At 41.8% G+C, this 27720-nt stretch overlaps 1 protein-coding gene across 1 annotated transcript; it reads left to right on the forward strand.

Annotated features, from left to right (window-relative positions):
- Window positions 1-24534: 24534 nt before the first annotated feature.
- On the forward strand, window positions 24535-27673 carry LOC134621680 (CST complex subunit CTC1-like). The gene is made up of 8 exons (XM_063467965.1): window positions 24535-24598; window positions 24643-24778; window positions 25062-25130; window positions 25209-25371; window positions 25575-25630; window positions 25737-25893; window positions 27191-27311; window positions 27388-27673. The coding sequence occupies exons 1-8, from the start codon at window positions 24535-24537 to the stop codon at window positions 27477-27479; spliced, it is 858 nt and encodes a 285-aa protein (XP_063324035.1). The 3' UTR covers window positions 27480-27673.
- The last annotated feature ends 47 nt before the right edge of the window (window positions 27674-27720 follow it).

The raw sequence follows: 27720 nt of genomic DNA on the forward strand, positions 1-27720 counted from the left end.
ATGAGTTGTTTATTATATTGCTCTCTTTTATATATATATATCACCATCACCACCTTTTTTTCGTCTTATTTTTATCGTGTCCTTTATCGCCGTTCCTCTTCCCCGCTTTTTTCCCACCCTCTCTTTCTTTCTCCCTTTCCTTTCCCCCAGTCATGTCTGTCCCGTGTGTAATAACTGAAAATAAAATAAAATACAGGTCCTTCTCAAAAAATTTACATATTGTGATAAAGTTCATTATTCCTGTAATGTACTGATAAACATTAGACTTTCATATATTTTAGGTTCATTACACACAACTGAAGTAGTTTCGTTGTTTTAATATTGATGATTTTGGCATACATAACTCATGAAAACCCAAAATTCCTGTCATCATCAACTTATTTCCACATCAGAAACAAACCATGTGACCATGTGCAAGACTCTCAGCTGTGGTTTAGTTTGAATAATAAAATCACCAGTGGACCATCTGACAGTGACCCTCCAAGCCTGCATGAACCCAGCAGAGCTGAGCACTGACTCTGGTCAGGTCTCCAAATTGATTGATTGATTGATTATACTTTATTCATCCCGAGGGAAATTGGGTTAAGGTTGCCAGCCGTGCCAGCGCCATCTTACCCTTCTGACCGTACATACATTACACAAACATCACATGGGGAAGACAGGTCAGAGGGTATAACATGGAAAAGCACAACATGAGGAAAGATAAGGAGAAAAAATAACTCCCCCCAGACTGAGCTCCAACAGGAGATCAGTTTGAGAACAGTAAAAAACACCTCTGCACATGAAAAAACTCTTAATACACCAAAGAAACACATGACAACCAACAGGGGTGGGTAAAGGGTGAGAGACAGCCAATGTAGACAGTACAGAACAGCCGGTTCTGCTTTCTTTAATCTTCGATAAGTCAGGGCCAAGTCAGCTACGATCAGCAAGAACCCTGTTATCATGGTTCTGAACAGGCAGGTGTCTTCAGTGTCCTCAATACAGTCCCGCCAGGCACACGAACCTCCAGTTATGCCACCCGTCCATCGTGTATCCGGCAGGTTATGCATGATTGTTGCATGACCTCATGCAGCATACATGTTCAGAAACAACCAAAATACCATAGTGTGCCTGAGACCTGTCATTATATTTAATGTTCATTTCCTCATATGAGATAAAACTGAGATTTGAATCAAGAATGAAGATATCTGCATTAGTGTCATGATCCTGGGTTTTGTACCCAGTTTCCTGTTTGATATTTGATGTTTCCTGTCTTATTTTGATATCCTGTTTTCCTGTGCCTTGTTTTTCCAAACTGTGTGTCTTTTCCTGACTCGCTTATGTGCAGTTAAGCCTCAGTTTTCTTTAATTCTTGTTGTACTTGGATTGTTAAAGTGTTTGCTTCAAGTATTACCTGATTTGAACCCTTCCTTCTTCAGCCTTCTGGATTTACTGTCTGTGATAATAAAGGTTTATTTTGTGTTTAATAAATTCTGTTCTGGGTCAAGATTTTCCACAACAACTACGATTTATATATTCTCAGCCTGTGATGTGAGGGCTGTGTGCAGGCAGGAACGGTGGACCAAAATGCAGACTCAGGGAAACGAAACATGAACTCAAAACAGCTTTAATGCTGAACTCAAAAGGGAAACAAAACTAGGACTACAAAATAAGCTCACACAGACAGAACACACAGCAAGATGAGGGCAGATGGCGACACGGACACAGAGAAACACAGGGCTTAAATACACAGAGGAGCAATCAGGGAATGAGTAACAGGAGGGAAACACAGCTGGGGCAGATCAGGCCTAACGAAACAGGGGAAGCAAAACCAGATACATTAACATAAGACATGGACCTTCAAAATAAAACAGGAAACAGACTGAACTTATAGACACAGACTCACAAGCAGGCACTGTAACAGAGACGTGGGAACAGACACACACTGACTGGACACAGAATAGAGAAACCCAAACCTGAGAACTACATAATCAAACATCAAGAAGAACTGGGGGAAAATTAGAAATGCAAAACAGAAACCAAAACCTTCACAAAAACAAACTAAGATAAGAACTCCAATAAAAAGGTACAAAACTGAAACCACTGGGTCAACGACCCAGGTACCCTAACATGAGGACAATGTCTGCTCCAGCAGACTGTCTGGGTTTAGAGGCAACGATTCAATTTAATTCAGTTTATACAGCAGCAAATCCCAACAACAGTTAAAGCTGACCCTACGATAATCTAAAAGAACATCTAAGTAGCTCTGTCACTCAGCTCTGTGCTGTTTCCTTCCTCAGTAATCATCTATTTTTGTTGTGGCACGTCCTCCTTTTTTCTTTTGTTCCTGTTTTCATCTTCTTAACACTGCAAATCATTTTTTCATGTGACATCATAACTGAGCCTCCTGCTTAGTTCAGAGTCACTCGGGTAAATCAGCAATTTCAGTCACAGATCAGGGTGACTTATTAGACTCCTCACATACTGATTTAATCATTTATTTATTTTGCATTTTTTAAATTAATTATAAGTGACAAGTTTGTGCCAGCTGGTGGTGGGGGTGTCTGCAGTTCTCTCGAAGTGGAAGTTCCTCTGCTAATGAGATGTCCATGTTATCTGTATTTGTCCCGTTGCCTTTGTAGTTGGTGATGTGTTTCAGGCCCTCCCATACCTTCCTGGAGTCGTTATCAGAGAGGAGATCTGATAACTTGTTTGAAATGTCCAGTTTTGCTGCTCTGATGCCTTTTTTAAGGTCTGTTCTTGCTCTGCTCTACATGTCCTGGTCCCCAGATTTGTATGTAGAGTTGCCTTTAACATGCCTGAACCTGACTTGTCATCCAGGGTTTACGGTTTGTCACACTTTTCCGTGGTGACAGCGTCCATGCAGTGTTTGATGTAACCCAGCACTGCAGTTGTGTGAGTCACTAGGTCGTCCTGTTCAGAGACACTCTGTGAGCAAAACAGTCCTGCAGCTGAGCCAGAGCTTCCTCAGAAAAGGTGTTAATGGTTCTGATGGTGGGCTTTGTCCTTTTCCTGAGTGTGTGTATGCTGGGACAATGATGAACTTTAGCTTGGTACATGATAACTACAGGCTGCGGCGCAGTAAAGTCCCGCCCTCACCAACCACACAGTGTGGTGGAGTTCAGCCAGTGAAACACTTCATGTGTTAAACTTGTTAAAGGGGAAGTGATGAAGCTGAAGGCGTCTCGCTGCTGCTCAGACTGATGTTCAGTCGTCATCCAGACACGATGAAGACTCCGTGTGTCTCTCTGCTCCTCGGTGAGTCAAACTCAGAGCTGCTGCTCATTTATTCATCAGCATTAAACTGAATGGAAGCTCTGCTACACACAGCCGGGAATGTGGGAAACTGTGATGCAGGACAGACACAGACACTAAATCCACACTGTGAAATCTAATTAGCTCCCAGAACTAAAAAAACTAATAAACTTGTTGCCTCAAAAAAACAGAGTAAAGCTTAAGATGACTATATTAGGACAACTTATTCATTAAGTGTACAGTTCTAAGAATAACTTGATGACTGTGTAACACTGATTGTTCACCCACTGACAAACATGTCAAGTTCTGCTACATTAAAGAACAACTTGCAGTAACTTATATTAATATAACACTGAATGCAAATGTGATTCAAAGAGAATAATTAACAACACTTCTTGTAATGGTGTTTAAATCAGCCCAACTTTTATTTTGAAATGTGAAACAACAGCCAACATCCTGGACACTGTTCTGCTGAACAACAACAGTTATACTGTCATCATTGTTATAATCTTACAATGAAACAACGTCTCAGATTTAATTATTCTTATTATTAGTTTATTATTATTAGTTTATTAAGTTTGTTTGTAGTTACATTACTTCTATAATCAAAATAAAATGTATTTATTGTTCAGTCTCCAGATCAAACAACACATTTGTTTTACATTCAAACACAGGAGCTGATGTGTTGTAACATTTTAAGGATGCTTGTTTCCAGTCCAGGCATCACTGCCTGAATGACTGTCATTGATCGAGCTGATCCAAATGTAAGTGCAGCAGAAAGTCTTTAACTTCCCTTCAGTACAGTGGCAGTGGATGTGGGCTGGAGATGCAATGACCTTCGACCTGCAGGTCACTGACCAACCATCTGTGATGGAGGACTCATCTCTGCTGGTGTCCTGCAAGCAAACAATCAGATTCTTTAGAACAAGAACTTATTTGCTTTATTAAAACATGTTTTCCAGCATTTGCTATTGAACAGACCTCAGTTTAGACTCAATCTCAGGCTCCGTCCCCACCAGAGAGGTGAAATTCACTGATAGCTCTGACCACCACCCGACACATGATAATGTCATGAAAGCATATTTTAAAAAAGGGCTCTGCAAACATGGCCAATAACTTATTCTGATGATCTGCAGAATAATTTGGGCGCAAAACAAATTTCACTGTTCAAAAACTTGCAGACTTCACTATATACAGTGCAGACAGTGTGGACCCTGTAAACTAAGTCTGTGGGATATGATCTTTGAATAAATGCAGACCAAACTGTTGTTGTTTGTATTTACTTACACAGCATGTCCTGTAGGATTAACTGCAGTTATAAATTAATATAAATGTGACAGCTACTAATATGTTGTGGGAAGTAAACTGTATATAATTACTGAATAAGAGTAAACATTTACTCACTGAGTCAGTGTATCAGGTAAAGATCCACAGCAGTGACAACAATAATCTCTTGAGCTGAAGGTTCTCCAGGTTTGCTCAACATGTTCCAGAAAAAGATGGCGGCACCATGAACACGCGGACTGATCTGTGAGAGGAGGAGGACGGTAGTGACGTGGCATTTTCAAACCATACAGTCAAAATTTCCAGTTTACTTAGTTTTTCTAATTTAAGACAACTCAAATAAACTGAGTTGATCAGCTCTTTGAATAAAAAGTACAGGTAACTTACCTAACCTGAGATCTAATAACAACCTGATGAAAATGAAGTTCAGTCTACTTAATGTTTACCATCGTTTAAGAACAGTTTACAAAAACAATGCCATCAGGTCATGAATTTAAATAAAAGCTTCGGACTTTAATACACATTAATAATTCTCCAGTACACCAGAGTGACTACACGCTAATAATTATAGTTAAACAAGCAGGAAAAGCATTTAAAATACTGATTTCAGTGGTCTAGGACACTGTGTACATGAAAAGGTGTAAAACACAACACCTGGTGATTAAACCATAAACTAGTTTCATTAAAAAACATCCCTTTGACTACATTCAGTGTGGTAGCCTGACTGTGCCACTGTTCTGTATGTGATTGGTCTTTAGAACAAATGTTTCACAGACAAGACTACAGGACTTCCTGGAGGTGATTTCCTTTCAGGGAAAATAGGAATATTAATGTAAATATGTGGAAAAGTACAAACTCCTCAGGAAATAGCATCTCTGTATTACTGCTGCCTCTTTTCACTCACCTTTCAAACCATCTGTGGGAGTGATGGGGGTAGGTACAGATCTGTGCGTGGGTGGACTTTCAGTGCTGACTCTTCCATCCACACAGCACAGGCCACAGAGAGCACCCTGTTCTGAATATGATGCTAATCCTACTAACTACATGTGACTTCCTGCTGACTTCCACTCGACTGGAAACCAGTGAGAAAACAACCAAATATGTCCAAAGAAAAAACTTGAATGCTGATCATAAACCCTGGAGAACTGCTGCTCAAGACCACTTCAACCTCCCTCCGTGATACTTTGACCTTGGCCTCTAGTCTCCTTCTCCATGGAGGCCACTGCTGCTTGTAGCATCTCACTGATCTCTCCTGCTGTGGTGCAGTTTGAAGTTTAAAGAGGTCGTGTCAGAGACAATGTCTTGAAGCAAAAGTCCAGAGGATCAAACATAAACACACAGATACAGATATGTAGATGCAACATAGAAGTAAACACATATGTAAGACTGTTCATATGCATAATGCTCCATTTTAACATAATACAATGTGATGCATGTTCAAAGGGAGATAAATTTAAAAGAGAAAGAACTTGAATTTCCTCTTTTCTGTTTCACACACTAACTGTGTCTCAGTTATACTGGTAACACATCTCAACCACAGTTTCCACTCTGCTGTGCTTTTGCACGTTTCTGCTCTGTGAGTAAACTGAGCTCCAGCTTGTGCTGCCAGGATTTTAACCCTGGCTGACTCAGAGCCTCACACACATGTGGAGGAGCTCACTGATGAGCTGGGAACCATATTTAGCTGTGATTATGTTGACTGTGGAGAAACTGCTTTAGTGTGTGGAGCCAAACATGGTGACGATGCTCAGAGTCAAAGCTGAGAAACTCGTCTCAGTGGTGGAAGGTCACCTCTTACAAGCTTCAGGTCCACGTTAGTCACATCAGCTGACTGCAGGCTGGAAAATCTGATTTGGTTGTTGGTTTGGATCTGACAGGGTCTGGGTCCAGACTGTGGTCTGCCTGTTTGTGACCTCTGACCTTTAGTGACCTCTGTCCTCCTGTTGCAGGTGTGTGTGTGCTGCTGCTGTCTGCACTGACTGTTTCTGCAGGTGAGTAGATGGAGTGAAAACAATCAGTGAGACTCCAACAAGAACACAAATACACTTACTGTGTGTGTGTGTGTGTGTGTGTGTGTGTGTGTGTGTGTGTGTGTGTGTCCTCCAGTGTCTCTGTCTGTCAGTCCAAACCTTCAGCAGGTCTTCAGAGGATCTTCAGTGTATCTGAGTTGTGTTGATGATGGACAGACAGCTGATGGATGGACAGTGAAGAGGACCAGAGGAGGACTCACTGAGGACTGTGGAGCAGCTCCAGGCTTTGGGAGGCTTCTTGGTTCCTACTGTGTTGTGGATCTTTCTGCTCCCAGTGAAACCTTCTGGTGTGAGGACTCCTCTGGACAGCAGAGTGACAGAGTCTCCTTCAGTGTCCAATCAGACACTAAAGGTGAGATGTTCCAGCTGTGTCTCTGTCTCTGTGTGACTCTGCTCTCATTAACTCTGTTTGTCTCTGCTGGTCAGATAAAGGTGTCATCCTGGAGATCCCTGCACTTCCTGTGAGGACAGGAAATGATGTCATTCTGCGCTGCAGACAGAGGAATGGTGCCACAGTCGCAGCTTATTTCTTCATCAAAGGAAGTTCTGTTGGTCCTAAACCAGAGCGCATCATCACTAACATCACGCAGGCTGATGAAGGTCTCTACTGTTCTACTAATCAGGGTGGAAAGTCTCCTCAGAGCTCTCTGAGGGTCAGAGGTCAGAACACTGACATCACTTCCTGTTTAAAACCTGATGTAACATTGTGAACTGATAATAAACTGACTGAACCATCTTCATCATCTCTCCTGCAGATCCTCCCAACATCATCCATCCTCCTCACTGTCCTCCTCCTCCAAGCACCTCTTCAAACTTTGCTCCTCCTGTAAAAACTGCTCTTACGTGTCCTCCTCCTCCTCCTCTCCCAGCATCCACCTGTCCTCCTCCTCCTCCCTCTCTCGTGGTCCCAGTTGTAGCAGGTCTGGTCTCTGGGCTTCTCCTGGTTCTGGTTCTGGGTGGAGTTCTGTTCCTCTGCAGTAAACTCAAAGGTGATAAACCTGCACAGAAGTAAAAGTCTTGTTCCTTTATCGCTTAAAGCTGACGAGAGCAGCCGTGCTCCCATCAACTCTTTTAAAACCTGCTGCAGGATGAGTTGGAACAATAATGTTTGTGCGTTTGAAAACAGAGGAGTTGTGTTTACACATCACACATTCAGCTGGTCCCAGGTTTCCTTCCACTCATGTGTCTGCAGGAACAACAAGTTCACAGCGCTTCCTACTGTCTGACAAACACCATCACGCTGTCAGCACGAACCATCACATGAGTTCGATGTGCACCATTACTCCTCCTGTGCTGATGTTTCTCTGTGTGATGTAGGAGGTCGGGGAGCAGACCTGTGGAGCTGTGGAAGTGACGGCTGTCTGAGACGGAGCGTCTGCCTCTGCTGTGAGTCTCCTTCATGTATTATCTGTGTTTCCACCACTGGAGGGCGCTGTGGGTTATTGATGTGTGGGAACAGTAACCAATCACTGCAGTCTGAATGCTTCTCTTTGGTCATGTGACCATTTGATCTCTGATCAGTGTGTTCTTCAGTTTCAGGCCTGTTTCTGCTGACTGCTGCAGGTGAGCTGATGTTCCTACACCTGTCTGTCCTCATCATGACCTCTGACCTTTGCTGACCTTTAGTGACCTCTGTCCTGTTGCAGGTGTGTGTGTGCTGCTGCTGTCTGCTCTGACTGTTCCTGCAGGTGAGTAGAGGATGAAGAACAAACACTAATAAATGAAGGAGGAGGGAGAAAAGTCGTCCTCTGGAGGAAGAGCCACAGACAGAGTCCTCCTTCATTACTGCTGCACTTAAAAATATTGGATGTTACCACACTTTGCTCCTTAATCAGGAGGCTTTTCCACAACACCGTCTAAAGGAACTAGGTGTCATGATCCTGGGTTTTGGCCCAGTGCTTTGTTCTGATTGCATCGGGGTGATCGTGGCTCAAGAGTTGGGAGTTCGCCTTGTAATCAGAAGGTTGCTGGTTCGAGCCCCAGCTTGGACAGTCACGGTCGTTGTGTCCTTGGGCAAGACACTTCACCCACTGCCTACTGGTGGTGGTCAGAGGGCCCGGTGACGCCAGTGTCCGGCAGCCTCGCCTCTGTCAGTGCGCCCCAGGGTGGCTGTGGCTACAATGTAGCTTGCCATCACCAGCGTGTGAATGTGTGTGTGAATGGGTGGATGACTGGATATGTAAAGCGCTTTGGGGTCCTTAGGGACTAGTAAAGCGCTATACAAATACAGGCCATTTTAGTATCAGTTTTTGGTTATTATTATTATTATTAGTAGTAGTTTCATCATCGACAACGATAACCACATCCCCAGGAATGAAGTTCCGTCCGATTCTCTGCCACTTATGACGCTCTTAAAGCTGGGGCAGGTACTCCTTAACCCAGCGCTTCCAGAACAGGTCAGACATGTACTGTACTTGCCTCCATCGACGTCGTCCATATACGTCCCCCATCTGAAACACTCTGAAACACTACGTCCCCTTCTGGTGGCATCAATGGTTTGGTCTTAAGCAGCAACAGATGGTTAGGAGTCAAAGTCTCCAAATCATTAGGATCAGTAGAGGCTTTGGTTATTGGTCTACTGTTCACAATAGCCTCTGCCTCACAAAGAACTGTACAAAGGCCTTCTTCGTCCAAATTCTGCACTTTCAAAACAGAATTTAACACCTTCCTGACAGACCTCATGAGACGTTCCCAAACACCGCCATGATGGGAACCAGCAGGAGGATTAAAAAATCCACTTTATGCCTTTTTGCAGCAGTATCTCATGAATCTGTGCCTGATTCCATCCTTCCACTGCCTCTTTCAACTCACGTTCACCACCCACAAAGTTCCCCGAGTACACTTCTTCCAGTGTAACCTCCAGGTCCAGTATTATGTCATACTGTTTCCTTTTCTCCTCATCTGAGAGGACCTCATAGGCTGCCCCCAAGTCTGCAAACTTGTCCTGGGCTTGGGGGTCATCTTGGTTTCTGTCGGGGTGTAGAACTGGACTGCAAAGTTAGCTTTCTGTAGGCCTTCTTGATGTCCCTGATTGATGCACTCTTTTATTCATTTGCATCAACAGCATCAACTAAAATGGCCATTTTAATCTCTGGATCATTTGAAGAGATCTTTCCAAAATCAGGGTTCACTGGCCAGTTAATTTCATGCTGCCAAGGCATTTTTTTAAAATAAACATTTCAAACTATTTACAGAACAATCACAAATAATTTGTACCACACCAAAAATTTATTTCTTACATTTGCAGCTCTTTTCTCCACATCTTATCCATTCTACTCACAACTAATGCAGCTGTCAACTCCATGCGAGGAATGGAAGTTTGTTTCAGTAAAGCCACTCTTGCTTTACCCAACATGAAATGAACCATCCCTGATAAACATCCGTTTAAGGCTCATAGTTTGCTGTTCTACAGCCTTCTTATTATTTGGCATTTTTACCTGATTTCACCTAAAAGGTAAACCAATGGTGTAATGATCATCAACCAACTTAACCGAGTCCATCACTGACTTCATAAACTGCTGATCTTCTCTAGAGAAAGCAAACTGCTCATCCTGAATACATTCTGGAAAATCAGCCTTCATTTGACGTTCCCACAGCTCATCCAATCTTGCCACGGAAATCCTATTGACACTCACATCAAAAATGTCAATCTTACAATCCTCTCTGAGAGGACCATTCACCGTCCAACCCAGCATAGTTTTTACTGCAAAGGGACCTCCATACTGACTTCTAACAACCTCCCATGGCTCTAAGGCTTTGGGTACAATAGTCCTGATCAACAGGTCTATCCCAGAATTTATCTCCAGTATCTTAATATGGCACAAATGTGGCCATCTGTCGAGATCTTCCTGTCGGGGAATATTACATTGATGAACAGGCATGCTTTTCTGTGTAAATAATTCAGGCAAGTCAAAGTGGTGATCTAAATCCAAACCAGTTACTTTCAAATCTGAAACAACATAACTACTGACCATTTTCTCCTGACCCATTGTCCGCAACAGAATGCCAGTTTTTCTTCCTGAAAGATTCAGCCTATTCATGAGCCCTTCAGTACAAAATGAAGCTGAGCTCCCAGGATCTAGAAAAGCATAGGTTATCAGTGACTGATTACCTTTATTGGACTTCACTCTAACTGGTATTATGGACAGAGCACTATTTGCTCACCCGCCCCAGTAACATCACTGCTTTGCACAGCATATGAAGGACCTTGTCTGCTGATTCTCCCTCTCCTTTAGTGTGCACTGAAACACTTTCCCTCTGCTTGGAGTGGATATGTAAGAGTGTGGGGTGTTTCTGATTGCAGACTATACACGAGAGACGTTTCCTGCAGTCCTTGCTTCTGTGCCCAATGCGCAGACCACCAAAACACACACCATTCTCTTTCAAAAAAGTTAATCTTTCACAGTGCAACTTTCTTTCAAACCAAGGACACAAATCCAACATATGCCCTGCTCCACAAAACAAGCAAACCTTAGTCACAACTGAACCACTCTCTCGCCTCAACACTGGCTCAATCTTCCCTTCCACCTTGGCCACTGTAGTAGCAAAACTACTCCTCTTAGCCTTAAGGCAAAGCTGAGACTTAACATTCCTCGCCTCTTTTCTGATGGCTGTTGGAGGATCCTGTATGTCTCCAAACAATGGGTCACTTGCGATCTTCACTTGCCTTTCAACAAACTCAACAACATCGCTAAAAACCACTTTACGTTGAAACCTCTCCTGCAGATCGCACACAACATTCCTCCATTTATCCCTGAGTTTATAAGGCAACTTTTTTATAACTGCTTGCATATTAGCAGAGACATCCAACTCATGCAAGGACTCAACGTCACCCATTGCATTGCAACATTGCCTTAATAAAAACCCATATTCCTGCAAAGCCTTCACATCATCAGATTTAATAGGTGGCCATTTACTGACCCTTTCAATGTTCTTCTGACCATTTCTCTTGGATGGCCTCTGTAATGACTAACTACTACTGACATTTTGGAGATATACATACTATACTATACTTTATACAGTAAGGTCACAGCGGGATACAAATAACATCAGGCTGATCCTGCCACGATTTGTTCCCTCGGTTCAAATCACGGACAAACAGTAACCCACAGCTGTTTATGTTTTTAAACCTATTTTGCACAGAGAGGCATTTTTTGAAAAATGTATTGATAACAATGTTGAACATTATTACACAGGAAAAAAAACAACTACACGTAAAATAATCACATCGTGACAAGGGCAGCCATGTCAGCCTCTGCCTTTATGCGTGCTGACAAGGCAGATGAAACAACTGAGTGATGATTTACTTTTCCTACAACTTCTGTTTCCAACATTAGAGATGCTATCACTTGGATTAACATCATCTATGGCAGCACCTTTACCAACATTCCCGGTGTGCCTAGAAGCACCAGAACCATTTCCAGCATGTAATACATCAGAAGAATCAACACCAGGTGGATTTAACTGTGGCAAATCAAACTCAGACACCTGATTTGTACCCTTTGCATCATGAAGCCATTTCTTTATCTCTTCCATAAACTCAGTAGTATGTGCCCGCACACTTCTGAACCAAGCAGTTTGTTTTTCTTGCTCTTCTTGAGGAAGCAAAGGAAGCAAGGTTTCATGCAGACGAGTTGCCTCATTAAGCAAAACAGACATATTCTCTAACTGAGCCTGAACAGTGGAAACATTATCCTCAGATTGCTTTAATTCTTTAATAACCTTTATGACATTTTTAATTTTATTAATCTTAGTGTGACATTCTGTTTGAACCCTTTCAATCTGATTCTCCAAAGCCTTAGCAGTCGGTTTCGGCGGTCTTTTCTTTCCATCCACATCAACACATTGCACTAATTGGTGTGTCTCCATTTTTCTTCAAAGCATTACAAAATCCAGACGCTGAACTGCACCTATGCCACACAGCTTCATTCCAACACATCAACTTAATGATATTCACGTCAAAAAACCTTGGAAATACACAATTAACAGGAAGAATCCTGATAATCTGCCTATTAAACCTAACTAACTCAACCTAGTCTTCCGTACATACTAGCGGTGGGTATTTATGTACCTCCATACCGTCAGCTGTGAGGAAGACAAACTGTCTTAAACACGAACTGCGGCGGTACTCCCAAGCCAATGGCTTCAGCCGCCTGATGCACAATAACTAGAAAGCAAATCAGCTGCGTGAACAAAGGCACCAGCAAACTATAAAACTCTCACCAATAAAACTCATCTATATATAAATAATCCAATAAAACCTACAAACACTTCTGATGACAAGTTATTGCGGCTCCTCCAACCTACGGCCGCGGCAGGCTAAACATGAGGACACAGATGACGCACAACAATAAACGCATAAAATATACTTTTGTACATTTTCTTCTTTTATTCCACATGCAACTGTCCAATATACAAATCAGCACATGGGATTAACTATTAAACAAATGCACAGACTGCACAAACAAACAACTGCAACTCACAAAGAACTGCACCAATTACTATGCCAAATTACAACATTGGCCTATGGCATAACTTAGTGCATAAGTATACATAAACCATCAAGTTCCAGTCAAAAATGCATCAAAATAATTCAAGCTGCGCTCAAGCTGTCGTCAACAGAAGGTTTTGCCTCATGCTCACCCTACCTTTCTGCTCATCAACATCAGGTGCGGTGAACAGGTGAATGCAACCACATTTATTCCCTAACACACCCATGAGACATGCCCCACACCCGTGCACCAATACAGTGAATCGATTTAAACCAACCCACTCAATCAAAAAAGGAACAACTTATATGGCTCCTACAGTTACTATATACAATACTGGACTTCTATACATTTAACATCAGATTAAAACTTTGGTTGTAAGATTCAGATTCAATTATTTATTAAAAGCTAGACATTTTAAATGAGAATAAGAAAGAAAAGTATGTCTTTGTGCCCCCCTTTCCCTGTTAATGCCCTATTGGCCCCCCTTGCTAAACTTTGCTAGATCCGCCCCTGCACAGTTATCAGCTGTCAGCTACTTAGAAAAGGATCCTGGTGTAGAAAGTAATATTAAATAAATTCTAACAACAGCTTATCAAGCTTAAATGTGCTGCTGTTGTTCAGCCTCTGGTTTCCTCGTTCCAAAAACAAACAAGACAAACGGGAGTCACGACAGAAAAGCCGATCAGCTGACCATTGATCAGTTTCATTATTGAAGCAGGAGAGAGAGGGGGGGAGAGGCAGTCGCTCTATATATTGGTTGTTAAGCTTAACGCTGGAATGCTTTACAAACATTCAGAGATGAACTTACACACTTGCTTTACTTCTCTCTGGGATAACTTTCTCAGAGATGAAATGCCGGGTTTGTAGCGAGGCTCCAAATACTCAACCAGACCGCCGACAGGTCTGGCACGCCACAGCCGCTCTATCACGTATTGCATACTGCTCCGACGTGCTAAGGTTATGAGCTGAGTTACGCCATGTCGCGAGTTTTCTGAGGTGCTTTTGTGATATTTCATGGATCGGATTACATTTATTATTTCTCTCCGATATCCGATCCAGTAATTTAGGTCAGTATCGGACCGATACTGATACGTAATATCGGATCGGTCCATCTCTAGAACATACCAGACAGAAATCACCCAGCTGGGGCTAAAATCAACCTCCTTGCTGTGAGGGGACAGTGCTGACCACTGCACCACTGTGCTCTCTTCAGCTGATCAATACACTGATATCTGCAGCAGTCACAGTAGTATCTACTGCACTCAGGTTCCTCTCCTGCTGAGACCTGATCCATGATGGGAGTTTCTTTTTTCTCTGATCTAAAACTCTGATGGTCCACAGTAACAGTGGAACCCCCACATCCACAAGTTTGGATCATCTGACTTGGAAACTTAGGGTCAAAGGTCAGAGCTGCACATAGATAACAGGTTATTACTGTGTAAGCATGAAATAATTCATGTGTGATTACAGTGTCTGTTAAACACAAACTACTCTGCAGCAACAATGACGTACAATTCAAAGTGTGTGACAAATTGTGTCCAGCTGTGTGTGCACTGAAACAAAAGCATGTTTAGAAGCAGAAGATTTTATACTCCTGACTCCTCCTCTCTGCTTCCTCGTCCTTCAGCTCCTCCTCCCTCTGAGCTCAGACTCTTCTGCCATCTAGTGGTCTTCTGTCCGTACTGCATCTCCACCGGTCTGCTGCTGTCCATCTGCCGGAGCAGGAAGAACAAACCAGCCGTCTCCATGGAGATGACCCAGCGTGATGGAGGAGGTCAGGGATTGGACAGAGAGTATGATGATGTCACCACTGACCATGCCTTCTGAGCTGCGGAGCCTGTTAGTGTTTAAGCTGCAGATGATGATTTTAACTGCTGGTAAAGACTTCACTGGTCTTTAACTTCTTCTTCAAACTCTTCCACTGGACTGCTCCACATCAGCTCACAGTTTTTCATATTTGTTGTAAACTGACTTCTCCTCCCACTGTCCCACAGCCAGGAGAGTTTATGATGGAGCAGCTGCTGCAGCCACATTTATGGAGGGTCGGGAGTGCCAACATGAATTAAAGAAATACACCAATATTTTTTTTATTTAAATGTTTCATTAATTTCATTAAAATGTATCAATTATTTATTTCCAATTTTCATTAATGGCAAATTTGAATAATTACAGATTTAATTATCTAACGCTCTGGGTTTGTTCAAAATAACTACCCTTTCAGCTTTTTCGTGGCCAAAAGTGGCCACCACCAGATTAGGTCTGTAATTTTTATTATTATAAAAATATTTTTTGGCCATTTTTTCTGCATAAAGCTTTTAACTAACTTCAGTTCTTTTCATAAATATAAAATAGTTATTATTTTTTAAAATTTTAACCCTTTACACACGAGTTTGTTTGTCCACTGCACTAGCTGGAAGACAACCTCAAATCTCACAATTTTATATAATTGCATTGCTACTTAAGTTTCTTATATTATTAATAGTAGAGTCTGGGGCATGTAATTGATTCACATCAACATTGATTATAATGCATTGCTATTTTTGTGCAGGGAGAGCTAAAAACTCCCTCTCAGCTTGTTTGTGGCCAAAAATGGCCACCCCTTGTGTACGTTTACAAAATGCTATAAAATTAATTTATATTTTTAAAAGAATTCCACTTTCATTGACTTAATTTTTTTAATTGGTCTCAGTGCTATTCATGAAAATCAAAATGTCATTCAAATTCAGAGTTTTAATCCTTTAAATACCAATTAGATCACATAATCCTAGGAACTCATAAATGGCAAAAATCATGAAACCCCAATTTTTTTTTCTCCAAGTAATACATGTCGTCTGATTTACTTTCTAACCATGATTGTATGGAGGACCACAAGAGCCACGTGCATCGAAATAAAGAATTCTGTGCTTAAATAATGAATTGTATAATAAAATCTGCATTTGTAAATTCATCTTTGAATTCCAATTTAATAAACTGATTTTTAACATGCTTTTTAAATCTTCATTTCAAAAAACATTTTCGAATTCCACTTTAATAAACTGCATTTCAAAAACCTTTTTCAAATTCCACTTTAATAAACTTCATTTCAAAAACCGTTTTCGAATTGCACTTTAACCCTTTAAAGCCGGTCGGAGCTGGCACGCTCCATTTTGCGTAACTATTTTTAAATCCCGGTAGCACTGCAACCACGTAAGCTAGCGCAATAATTTTTTTTGCATATGAAACCGGAGGAGTTGTACTTACATCTTATGCAATCAGCTTGTCCTAGGTCACAGTTTCCTTCCACATATAGCTTTGCAAAAACTGCATAAAAAGCACTTGCAGCAACAAAAACATAATATTCCAGAAACACGCTTTGCCGATCCGATCAGCTGTTCATAACACTTCCTACGTCCATCAGCGTGAACTATCGTATGTCCGCCATGACCTGCACGAAACCGGAAGTGACGTCATTTTGCGGAAATGTAGTTTTTTTCTACTATCGGGGTCTTATGAGTCTATACTGGTGTTTTTAAAAGTTATGTTTCAATTTATCACTTTCTGTGCCGTTATTGGGATGCTTAGGACTCATATTGCACTGCTGGAAATAGTTTATTTTGATGCACATGCTGTTATTTTGCAAATTTGCATTATAATATTTATTTTCCTTTTTCCTGCAGTAAATAAAAATTGGTGTATTTCAAAAATAAAACTATGAAGACACTTAAAATAAATTTTCTGTGGTGGGAAACTAGTTTGCGCAACTTTTTTGTATTTACAGTTTTGAGGGATAAGCCTCTTAAATTTCTCTAACTAGAAATATATGTTAAAAAAACAAAAATGATTTTCAATTTTTGTGTAGTTTATTGCACTTTTTTGCAATTTATCTAAGTACTATGCACTTAATGCATACATATTATTAAAATATAGGCTATAATGGATGTATTGATGTATATCAACTTGAAATGCTCCCAAAAATGGCACTACAACATGTAAAAATATAATATAAGCTCTGGCGGACTTGGTTCTATGGTAGGTCTTAAAGGGTTAATAAACTTCATTTCAAAAACCTTTTTTTAATTGCACTTTAATAAACTTCATTTCAAAATCCTTTTTCAAATTGCACTTTAATAAACTGCATTTCAAAATCCATTTCCCTTTCCTGTTCGCTCAGGGATTAACATATGGATCCTGCTGCTATCCGGTTGTTCAGTGATGACGCGACGAATCCTACTTCCGGGCCTAAAGTAGTCTGCGTTTAATATGGGTTTTGTGTTGTTAACATGTTTAATGCTTTGTATTTTCTTCTATTTAATCTCAAAAAGCTCCTAAAAACAGTCAGTGATCACCGTTGACCTCCCTCGGCTTTTATTACCGCTAATCATTTATTTAAGCTCAGTGTTTAAAACCTTAAGATGTAACTACAGCACAGCCCATGCAGCAGTATATGAATAACTAACCTCGTATTGTGGATGGATTATCTCAGTTGTTCTCCTGGCTGAAGTTTGGTCCTTTTACAGCATCCTGCCATGCGATTACATTCGTTCCTGACCACCGAGAACACTCACGTTAACTTTTATCGAGTGGAAAAAAAGTTAGCTTGTTTATATTATGCTAACATAGCTGTGTCGCTAGCGGTCACGTAGCACATCATTATATACCAGCTAGCCAAACTTCAGTAACCCTACAAACGTCACTGCTGTTTAGTTTTCTGTCTTCATTTATGTTGGAAGTGATAGCAGATTAATTTGTTTCCAAAACCCCACAGTCAGGACATGCTATATTGTATTTAGATAAAAGCTAGCGAGCTAACTTCCTGCTAACTTCTAACTTTGTTAAATGTCATAAATTCTGTTTTCATGGATGCCTGGATGTTAAACTCAATTGTTACACCTGGTAGAGCAGAACGCTGATCATTTTATTAAAGATGAAAGACTTTAGACAGTGTTTTAACTCTCAGTAATGCCGCAGTGATCATTTGATATATGGACCTGCAGCAGAGTTTAGGCCCAGACACGGCTAGTGACGTCAGACTGAACAACCGGATTCAAATTAGCTACACCGTGGGATGTAGGGAGCTCTCTGATTGGTTGGTCAGACACAGGCTGTCTGCCAGCCTGGATTTTTCATGCTCATAGCTTAGCCCTGCTGTGGGTGCTTGTACAATAGTGATGGGATTTCCGGCTCTTTTTAGAGAACCGGCTCCTTCGGCTCGGCTCACTAAAAAGAGCCGGCTCTTTCGGCTCCGAAACGGCTCTTCAGGTTGTTTTGTTGCTTGAATTAATTTATTATTACAATAATATAAAATTATGCACAAAAGGAATTACTATTGTAAAAAAAAGTGGTTTTATCTATATATGTTTATATATAAATATATACAGTGGCCCCTAGAGACACATACAAACTCCAAAAAGCACGCACAAACTCTAAAACACATTTCTAGCGTTAACTGAACTTCCAAAACAGAGCTACCTAGATCACTTAAATTACACAATTGAAAGCATATGTGTAGTGTTTGTGTATTTATACACAAGCACTGATATATATTTAAATAATTTAAAAAAGTTAATTTACCTCTTACTACCACACACCGGTCGTTGGTACTTGCTGGCTTGTGTAGCCTCTAGGTAACAAAAGCTCAACACTGCGCCTAGCATTCTGGAGCACTTCTGTTGTCTTTTGTACATGTTTTGGAATTTTTATGTGATTCTGAGGCTACGTCCACACGTACACGGGTATTTTTAAAAAAACAGAGATTTTCCATTTTCGTTTTAAAAAATAATCCCGTCCACATGTAAATGCAGAAATGAAGTAAAACGCTGCCAGTAGCATGCCAAAGCAACAGGTGTCGATATATTCCTAAATGTGTAGCAATGTTGGCCAATCAGAAGTCTAGAAGCCTCGGTGGGAAATAGTAAACAAAGATGGGGCGTAGAAGCAGAACCGAGTTGTATGTGTGGAGGGACAGTAACTGTGTGTGTATATGTAAGCATTTAAACACTGCAGAGAGTAAAATTAACAGTAACGGTATTGTAGAAATGCATTTCACCGAAACAAAAGTGGCGCACAGCGTGACGTCAACAAAGGTGCACATCTTTGACGCTGCGTTTTCTCCATTTTCCTCATCCACCCGTAAATGCAAAAATGGAGTTTTCGAAAATAGACATTTTTAGAAATCTCCGTTTTCAAAAATACCCGGGTATGTGTGGATGTAGCCTGAGTTTTTATGTGTTTTGGAGTTTTTACGTGCTTCTGAGTTTTTACGTGTTTTGGAGTATGTACGTGCTGCTTTGTCTCTAGGGGCCACCGTAAATATACTTTTATTTTGTCACTCCACATAAAATGTAATAAATAAATCATATAATACAAAAACCAACTAGTCACTGTTCAACTTTTAACTATTTAAAATTTCAGCTTTTCCTTTTAAAGAAATTTAAAATGAAACAACACAAAACACTGCAAACCACAGCACAATTAAATATAAATTAAGATATGAAAAAGAAGATGCATATTCTCTGTCATTTGGGTCTGCATGAATAAACTTTCTGAATCCTTTATCATCTGCAACTGAAAATAGTTGTGGATGATTACTATACCTTTTTAATGTGACGTTGTTGTCCCTGGCTCTCTTTCTCTCCCTCCCGTTCCTCTGCTACTGCGACTGTAACTACTGCACAAGGCACAAGGCTCGCGTGCGGAGTGAAGCGAAAAAAAAAGTGAGAGAGAGAGAGAGGGTGAGAGAAAGAAAGAAAAAAAACCCACGGCTCGCGATAAGGAGCCGGCTCGCGATAAGGAGCCGGCTCGCGTGGTTCACTTCAAAGATCCGGCTCCAAGAGCCATTTCGTTCGCGAACGACCCATCACTATTGTACAAAGGCCGTTCAGCCTCGGGATTTACACTTGGCTCGACACAGATATGTGAAGAATGAAGGGACCCTGCAGCGAAACGGAGAGCCCAACCTCTGACTGAGTGCCTGTTTATGCAGTCTGACCACCTGTGAAGGTAACATGCTAACATGGCTAACGCTAGCATCACTGCACGTAGCCCCGTTATTTTAAGGTCATCTTAGCTTATGAAAATTTTACGTCGCAGCTGTACGAGCTAGCTACGTGTTTTGTAAGCTGCTGTGCTCTTCACAAATAAAGCTGGAAGCAGCTCAGACTGTTAGAACCAGCACTGAGGCCTGTTACATTTATACAGTGTTAGAGCAATGGCTGCAACCTACAGCCTTTAAACTAGCGATTAAAATGCTGACAGTAAACTCGTCAGTCCAGATGTTACCACATTACTCTATGGTACTTAAGAGTTAAAACAACTGAGACAGGCTGATTAAAATAACAGCTGTCAGTTCTCTCATTCCTTATATCAAGACTGGAGATCACACTACTGATTTCAGTTCATTTAATATGTGAGAGCACAGATTCATTCTCAACTGGACATAAATGATGATCAAAGGTTGTATATATGATGAATTCATCAAGTCCCAGCCTCTAACACAGTGCGCTGAATCTTAGCTTTGAATGTCCAGTATATTCTAATCAGTGCAATGTAAGCATTCACTGAACCTACAGTATCTACACCTGTGTGGCAAATGTGTGGTAAAGACACAGATAATGAAATTTAATTATTAAAACAATATACATCATGAGAAACGAAAGCTGAAATTGATTCAGTTTAGTACTTTTCTCTGTATGCTCTGTGATTATAAAGGCCTTAAATTCTGTGATATATACTGTAAATGATGTTCACAGAGGTCCTAAAGTACTTAAATCACTGCTGATAATCTGGTTGTTTATATTTTCACATGTTTTTGTGTCTGTAGGGCTGTTTGATAACGATTTGGACTCCTCTGGGAGATGAGGACACACCCACATCTGTTCCATACTGCAGCCATTGATGGTGTTACAGCTCTGAGTCAGCTTTGGGCCATCAGACGCACACACTGGAAAACCAGCACCTGGACTTCATGCAGGAGAGACGGCCTGAGTGATGATCGACTCTGCATCCTCTACTTTACCTCCTAATCTCTTTCTCCTTTAACACACAATTAAAATCCCTCCAAAAGAGTGTAAACTTACTGAGGAAGTCTGTAACTTGTACACATTTGTACTTTTACTTGTATTCTGAGTTATATTTAAGAAGAGTAAAGTTATTCACATAAAGTTTTTATTTTTCTGTATTTATTCTTTTGTATCACGTACCACAGTCATACTGAACTTTACAGACCTGGTGAATTGGAGAAAAAAAAATCACATATATATATATATTTATATATATATACACACATATATGAATGAATCATTCAGCTTCAGCAGTATTTCTATTCATCTTATGGATTCCAGTTTTGTAGCGAGGCTCCAAATGCTCAACCAGACCGCTGACAGGTCTCACACGCCGCAGCCGCTCTATCACGTGACGCTCCGACGTGTTAAGGTTATGAGCTGAATTTCACTGTGTCGCAGGTTTTGTGAGTGTCTTTCATGATATTTCATGGATCGGATTACATCTTTTATTTCTCACCGATATCCGATCCAGTAATTTAGGTCAGTATCGGACCGATACCGATACGTAATATCGGATCGGTCCATCTCTAATAAGTAACTATAGCTAATAACTTTTCAAAGTAACTTGGTCAACATAATAGGGGCTGCTGAGGTGTTGGTCTGTGAGTATGTCAGTGAGTCCTGTCTGAGAATACTTGTAACTTTCTGTCTTTACTCTAAATGTTCTTTTCCTGTTAGCAGGTGTCTTGGTTGGGTTTACAGTAAAATCACAGTACTGAAGTAAAGTCACTGCTGCAATCGATCAAGGTCTGAAAAAAAAACTGGTAAACTTATGTCTTAGAACTTCCTGCTTATTGGTAACACGTCAATAACATATTCATGTTTGTACTTATTGTAGGGTCTTTACCTTACAATATAAAGCACCTTGGGGTGACTGGTGTTGGGATTTGGTGCTACATGAATAAAACTGAACCTGAGATGTCTAATCTTCTTCTAGACAGCATGAAGACTTCATCTGTACCTCTGCTCATTGGTGATTCAGCCATTCATTAACTCATTCTTCAACAAACAATCAAGGGAGAAACAGATTTACAGAAGCGATGACATAACAACTCTCATCAGCCGTCTAAGTCAAAATGACTTTCAAATACAAACAGCAGGACTGGACTCTATCCCAGCCATCAGGGCCGGATTCCCTGGACAGGTCGCGAGAGAGACAAACAACCATTAAGGACTATGGAGAATTTAGAGTAGCTATACCCTCACATTCATATGTCTGGACTGTGGTAAGAAACATATACAGACACATAATCAAACAGTGGTATCACGTTGCTTGATTATAATATTACTCTCTAATTTGTCTCTTCTATGCTGATAAATATAGGATTGACTATTGGGACCGATCTGGATTTGAAAGGGTCAGATTATCAAGAGATAATCAGCAAACTAGTGCAGCAATGGAAGAAATCACTCCTACATATTTACTACATATTGACTACACTACACACTAACTACAAAAGATTTGCGCTAAACGTCTCAAATCTCTCACATCTCAAAACACCGCCGTCACTCCTAAAACTTCCCCCCGTTTCTTAACAACTAGATGCCACGTTCCCATATCATTTTTTGATTGGTCGACATGGTACTTTTTTCGACCAATAGGAAAGGGTGGGTTTTTTTTGGTTTTGGTTTTGCTCACAGGCTTTCCAGCGTTTTCCTTATAAAACGCCGTTTTTACCGTTTCTTCCCGCAGTAAAAATAAACAACGACAGTATTCAGGAAGAAAACCAAACATTGCAGATATTTTTATCATAACTGGTTTTACGTGGCCTATCAACACAATTTAAAAACTGGTATAAAGTCCACACTTTTTCCCTCAATCGTTCGTCTGTCCTGCTCACATCTCCAATGGTTGTACACGTTGTCATTAACGTGGCTTCACTCCACATCAGCCACGGTGCTTTGCTAGCTAAACACCGGTGTCTGCGCATAAGGACGCTGTCATAGCCTGTCAACGACGTTGATTTGCTGCGTATATACGAATGTGAATCGCATTATTGGCTGGACTGTGGGATAAGGTGGCATCGTTCTAATCCTATACGGGAGCAGCCAGTCACTTACTGACTAACACTGCAAAACAGAATTGTTGAAGTTTTAATTTTAATTTCAATTCAGGTTATTTTTTTTATTTTTTTTATTTTTTTGTGCGCAACGCAGATTTTCTGTGCGCAGAGACCGTGCCAGCAGTGCGCAATTGCGCACGTGCGCAGCTTAGAGAGAACATTGGTCAGAGGGCCTGGTGGCGCCAGTGTCTGGCAGCCTCGCCTCTGTCAGTGCGCCCCAGGGCAGCTGTGGCTACAATGTAGCATCACCAGTGTGTGAATGACTGAATGTAGTGTAAAGCGCTATACAAATGCAGGACATTTACCATTTATTTAGCTGTTGTATTGTTTCTTTATTTCCTGTACAGGCCAACGCAATCTATTTGTCGTTTCAGGTTGTAGTATTACACAACATTTTCAGATCTAATAGAAATAAAATGAGCATTTCGTAATTCATTCAATTTATTGTCTTTATTTATAACTGGCATTATTGTTTCATTCTATTATAGAATCTCACAAGAAAGAGGCAAAATTGTAAAAATCCATCATGCTTTATTAGCTGCTTCGGTAAAAAACAAATCAACAATGCAAAAAAACCAAAAAAAAAAACATTTCAAAACAACATAGTGGAAAACAGTTATTCATCACTTGATTGCTTCAATACAACCCTTGGGCACATATATGCGGGACTTTTTGTGGCTGTTTTGATATCGCTCTCTCTCATAACCGATCAAATCTGGCTGTGGTAGCAGCTTTAAACTCTGTATGACCCAGGTTGATAGAGGTGCCCAGTCTGGATCACATTCAGCATTTTGTAGGCTGGTTTTCCTACAAAACACAAGAAACATTAGCTCGCAAAGCCACAGTGAACAAAGCAGCATAGCGCAACGAATTCAATTCAAATCAATGTAAGACTTATTTGTAACCTACATCAACAATTATGTTATGATAAATTACGTAAAAACGACAACAGAAGACTGATCTTTGTGGAAATCCTTGGAGCAGACTAACATGTGAGCTGGAGTGTTCTGGAACGTTATATTTGGTCTTCCAATGGCTGCAATCCAGGCCATCCGTCGGGTATTTGTTACTTCGGAAACATGGCTTCAACAATTTCTCTTCCACTACGTAATCCGATAAAAAACGATCTCTTTACCCTGCTTTAAACTCTTACTGGTGTGTGTGTGTGTGTGTGTGTGTGTGTGTGTGTGTGTGTGTGTGTGTGTGTGTGTGTTTCAGCTCAGAGCTGGTGTGTTTTCAGGGTGTGGTGTCTGAAAGGATCAGTGTGAACAATAGGACTGCCCTCTCTGGACACACACACTCAGGTACAAACACACAGGTGGTTTGTGTATCAGGCTTTTTCTGCTGTCAGGTTTTAACATGAGGGTCTATGGGGGCTGACTCACTGCTGCCTCTGCTGGACACTAGAGGAACTGCAGGCATCAGTGCTTCAGGTGTGAGTCTCTGGTCTGACTGTTAGCTAAATGTGTGTTTGCAGGTGTGCATCTCACTCTTTGTGACCAAGTTGGGAGGAGTCTGCAGGCGTACCTGGACTTAAGCCACACCCCCTACCCACCTGGCCTGTTGCCGGGTAACACTCTGCTGTTGTCTGGTTTCCAGAGGAGGCTGTCCAGGTGAGACACACATAGACAGTCTTATAAATGTTTGGACTCTTTATTTGGACTCATTTCCAACCAATGTAACCCAACAATAAAATTATGAATTATCTTGCATAAATAGGCTGCTGATTTTCTTTACTCATTTCAGATGTTACAAGCAAAATAGTTGTTTGATCCTCTGGGAATGTACCCAGATTTATTTATTTATTTAGACAGAGATCTTGAACCCCCCACTGTTCAATACAAAGTTATGCCGATGGTTACGTACCTGTGTGGTTTACCTGTGTGTGTGTTTCAGGACAGGAAGTGTGTACTGCACGTACTTACCTGTCAGCTCGATAACTGTGGTCTCCCTGGGAGACACCAGGTAAGTTTACAGGGCAGGTAAATTCTAGTTCACGTGTTTGTTGTGCTGTTGTTTATTTGTTTGTTTTGTTTCTATCAGCTCGGCCCAGCCTCCTCCTCCTGCTCCCATCATGCACCTGGGTGAGTGGGCTCTGAGCAGCAAGCAGAGGTGCACTGTGGGACAGGTCAAAGGTCACGTGGTGTGTTTCCTGTTCCTGCAACTGCAGTGGAGCTGCTTGCTGTGTGGCAGCGTGTACACACAGGTACTGCATAAAATACACACAGTGTGTACAGGATGTGTTTAGTTGTAGTTTCTCGGGTGCAGTGAAAGTACTCAGAGTGCTTCATGTGTTGTTAGCGTGTTGGTGGTGTGTTAGTGTTAGTGCACGTAAGTAAAGTGTAGTTTTGGAGTAAACTGCTCACAATTTCAGGTGTGTGTGTTTACCTGTTGCTCTCTCTCTCTCAGGGCTGCAGCAGCTCTCAGTGTCACTCGACCTCGTCAGTGTTTCAGTCCAAAGCAAAGTAAGAGCAGCTTCCTGTTGAGCTCACCTGCTGATACATGTTAGTCACCTGGATCAGTCAGGTGACGGTCACATGATCAAACCATGTCGCTCTGCTCTTCAATCAGGCTGGTGATTGATGACGGGACAGGTGAGGCTCACGTCTGGTTCTCAGCGGCTCTGGTTCGTGCTCTGCTGGGATTGGCTGATGCTCAGTGGGAGGGGCTTCAGAGAGCACTCAGGGTCAGAGGTCACATCAGAATCTTCCCTCGTGGGCAGAGCCAGGTCAGTACCACCTGTCAGGTGTATATATTTACCTGTCACAGGTGAATCACGTGCTCATCATCGTCTTTAAACTTTATTTTGTCTTTAAAATTTAAGATCGGGTCATGTTTTTATTTCTAAGGCTTTAACTGTGAAAGGGCACATCCTGTTTGCATCCTGGTAACAGCTCCGTCTGCTCACACTTTACTGCTGAACTGGTTTGGGGGCGTGGCCACTTCCACCTTTAAAAGTCTGTAGGTGTGACGGACCCACGCTGGGCTCACGTGAACAGGGGGGAGGGGCCTTACAGCCGTGTGTTTCAGTGAGACTCAGGTCGTGCCACTGACTCCACCCACTCGACCTGAAGAAGCAGCAGGTGGTGTAGCTCTGAGGGTAATCAGGGCTGACCAGCTCCATGTTCACTGCAACGCCACACCTCCCACACAGAGGGTGGAGACCACAGGGGAGGGGCAGGACAGCGAGAGGCATTTAGGACTCGGGTCACACCAGGAGAACCCACAGGGACCCTCCACCCACAGGTGGAGCTGTGTTAACTGAATATTAATTTTTGTCCTTTACTGCAGAAAATAATTATAATCATAAGAAAGTGAGATTAGTATCAAACAGTAACAGTTTATAAAAACACAAACGTGGAGTCTAAACTGAGACGTCCTGTTTAAAATAACAAGAACACGTTTTAACTCCATAAACTGTGACACGAGACTCTTTATGATTAATGAGCACTTATTTCCATTTATGTTTTAACTCATTCATGTTATTTGTTATTTACTTTGCAAAGATCAGTTTGTAGACTCAAGTTCAAACTGAGGGTTTTCTTCATATTTACAGTCGGTGTAAAAACGTCAGAAGGTTTGAGTGAAAAGAGAGAAACAGACGTTTGTGAGGATTCACATTGTGGATATCTGAGGTTATCAGAGTGTCAGGAAGTGAAACCTGAAGAAAGTCAAAGAGCCGCCCAGTACAGAACAAGCCTGTCAGAGCAAAGACCTCAAAGACTCTATAGGCTGCACAGGGACACACTGTGAGCTCACAGAGCTCCACGTCTGCAGAGCAGACACCTTCAGCCACACTGCTGAGGACGACCGGGACAAAGACCCTGCAGACTGAAACGTCCTGTGGTCAGAGGAGGTGAAACGAGAAGAAGATGCAGCTACAACCCAAAGAACAGCGTCCACACAGTGAAGCACGGTGGAGACACTGTGGGGGGACACCACAGAGAGAAACAGGCGTCCTGCAGGACGTTTCCACAGAGCCGAGCCGTGAGTCTGCAGTCACATAACCTCTGTCTCTGTCTCAGGTGTGTGACGGGGACGCTGACGACTTCCTCCTCCACTTCCTGTTGTGTCTGTGCAGCAGTGATGTCATGATTCGGCCGCTCAGCCTCACCTGCAGGAAACGCACCAACCAGAGACCAGAAGGTAACCGCACCCTCACCACCCTGACCCAACCTGACTGCAACCTTCAGAGTCGTGTGTCTGTGTGTGTGTGTTTCAGAGGTGAGGAGGTTCACTCGAGGAGACAGAGAGTTCCTGACCAGACTGGCTCCTCCCCTTCAGCTCACCTGTCTGCACCTCCACCCTGACTGAGCTCCACCTGCTTCGTTCTGATTTGATCTGTTTTACGTGTTCGTACAAATAAAACTTTATTGTTCCTCCTCCTGTCACACGGTATCTCACCTTCACTGACCCTAACGCTGGTGATCAGGGTCAGAGGTCACATGAAGCTCTCTGGGTTTAACCTCACGTGAAAGGGGCGGAGCTGTCATAATCATAAAGGGGCGTATAACAGGTAATGTGACCCTCCTACAGGAAGTGTATGTGTGAGTGG

Source organism: Pelmatolapia mariae, linkage group LG3_W (assembly GCF_036321145.2).
Source record: "Pelmatolapia mariae isolate MD_Pm_ZW linkage group LG3_W, Pm_UMD_F_2, whole genome shotgun sequence".
Taxonomy (NCBI): domain Eukaryota; kingdom Metazoa; phylum Chordata; class Actinopteri; order Cichliformes; family Cichlidae; genus Pelmatolapia; species Pelmatolapia mariae.

What these genes read in the sequence shown, in the direction of transcription:
- LOC134621680 (XM_063467965.1), top strand. Translation starts at nt 24,535, where the DNA reads ATGGGGGCTGACTCACTGCTGCCTCTGCTGGACACTAGAGGAACTGCA. An exon ending in TGCAGGCATCAGTGCTTCAG is followed by an intron (nt 24,599 to 24,642) that starts GTGTGAGTCTCT and finishes GTGTGTTTGCAG; the next exon opens with GTGTGCATCTCACTCTTTGT. An exon ending in GTGTTTCAGTCCAAAGCAAA is followed by an intron (nt 25,631 to 25,736) that starts GTAAGAGCAGCT and finishes CTCTTCAATCAG; the next exon opens with GCTGGTGATTGATGACGGGA.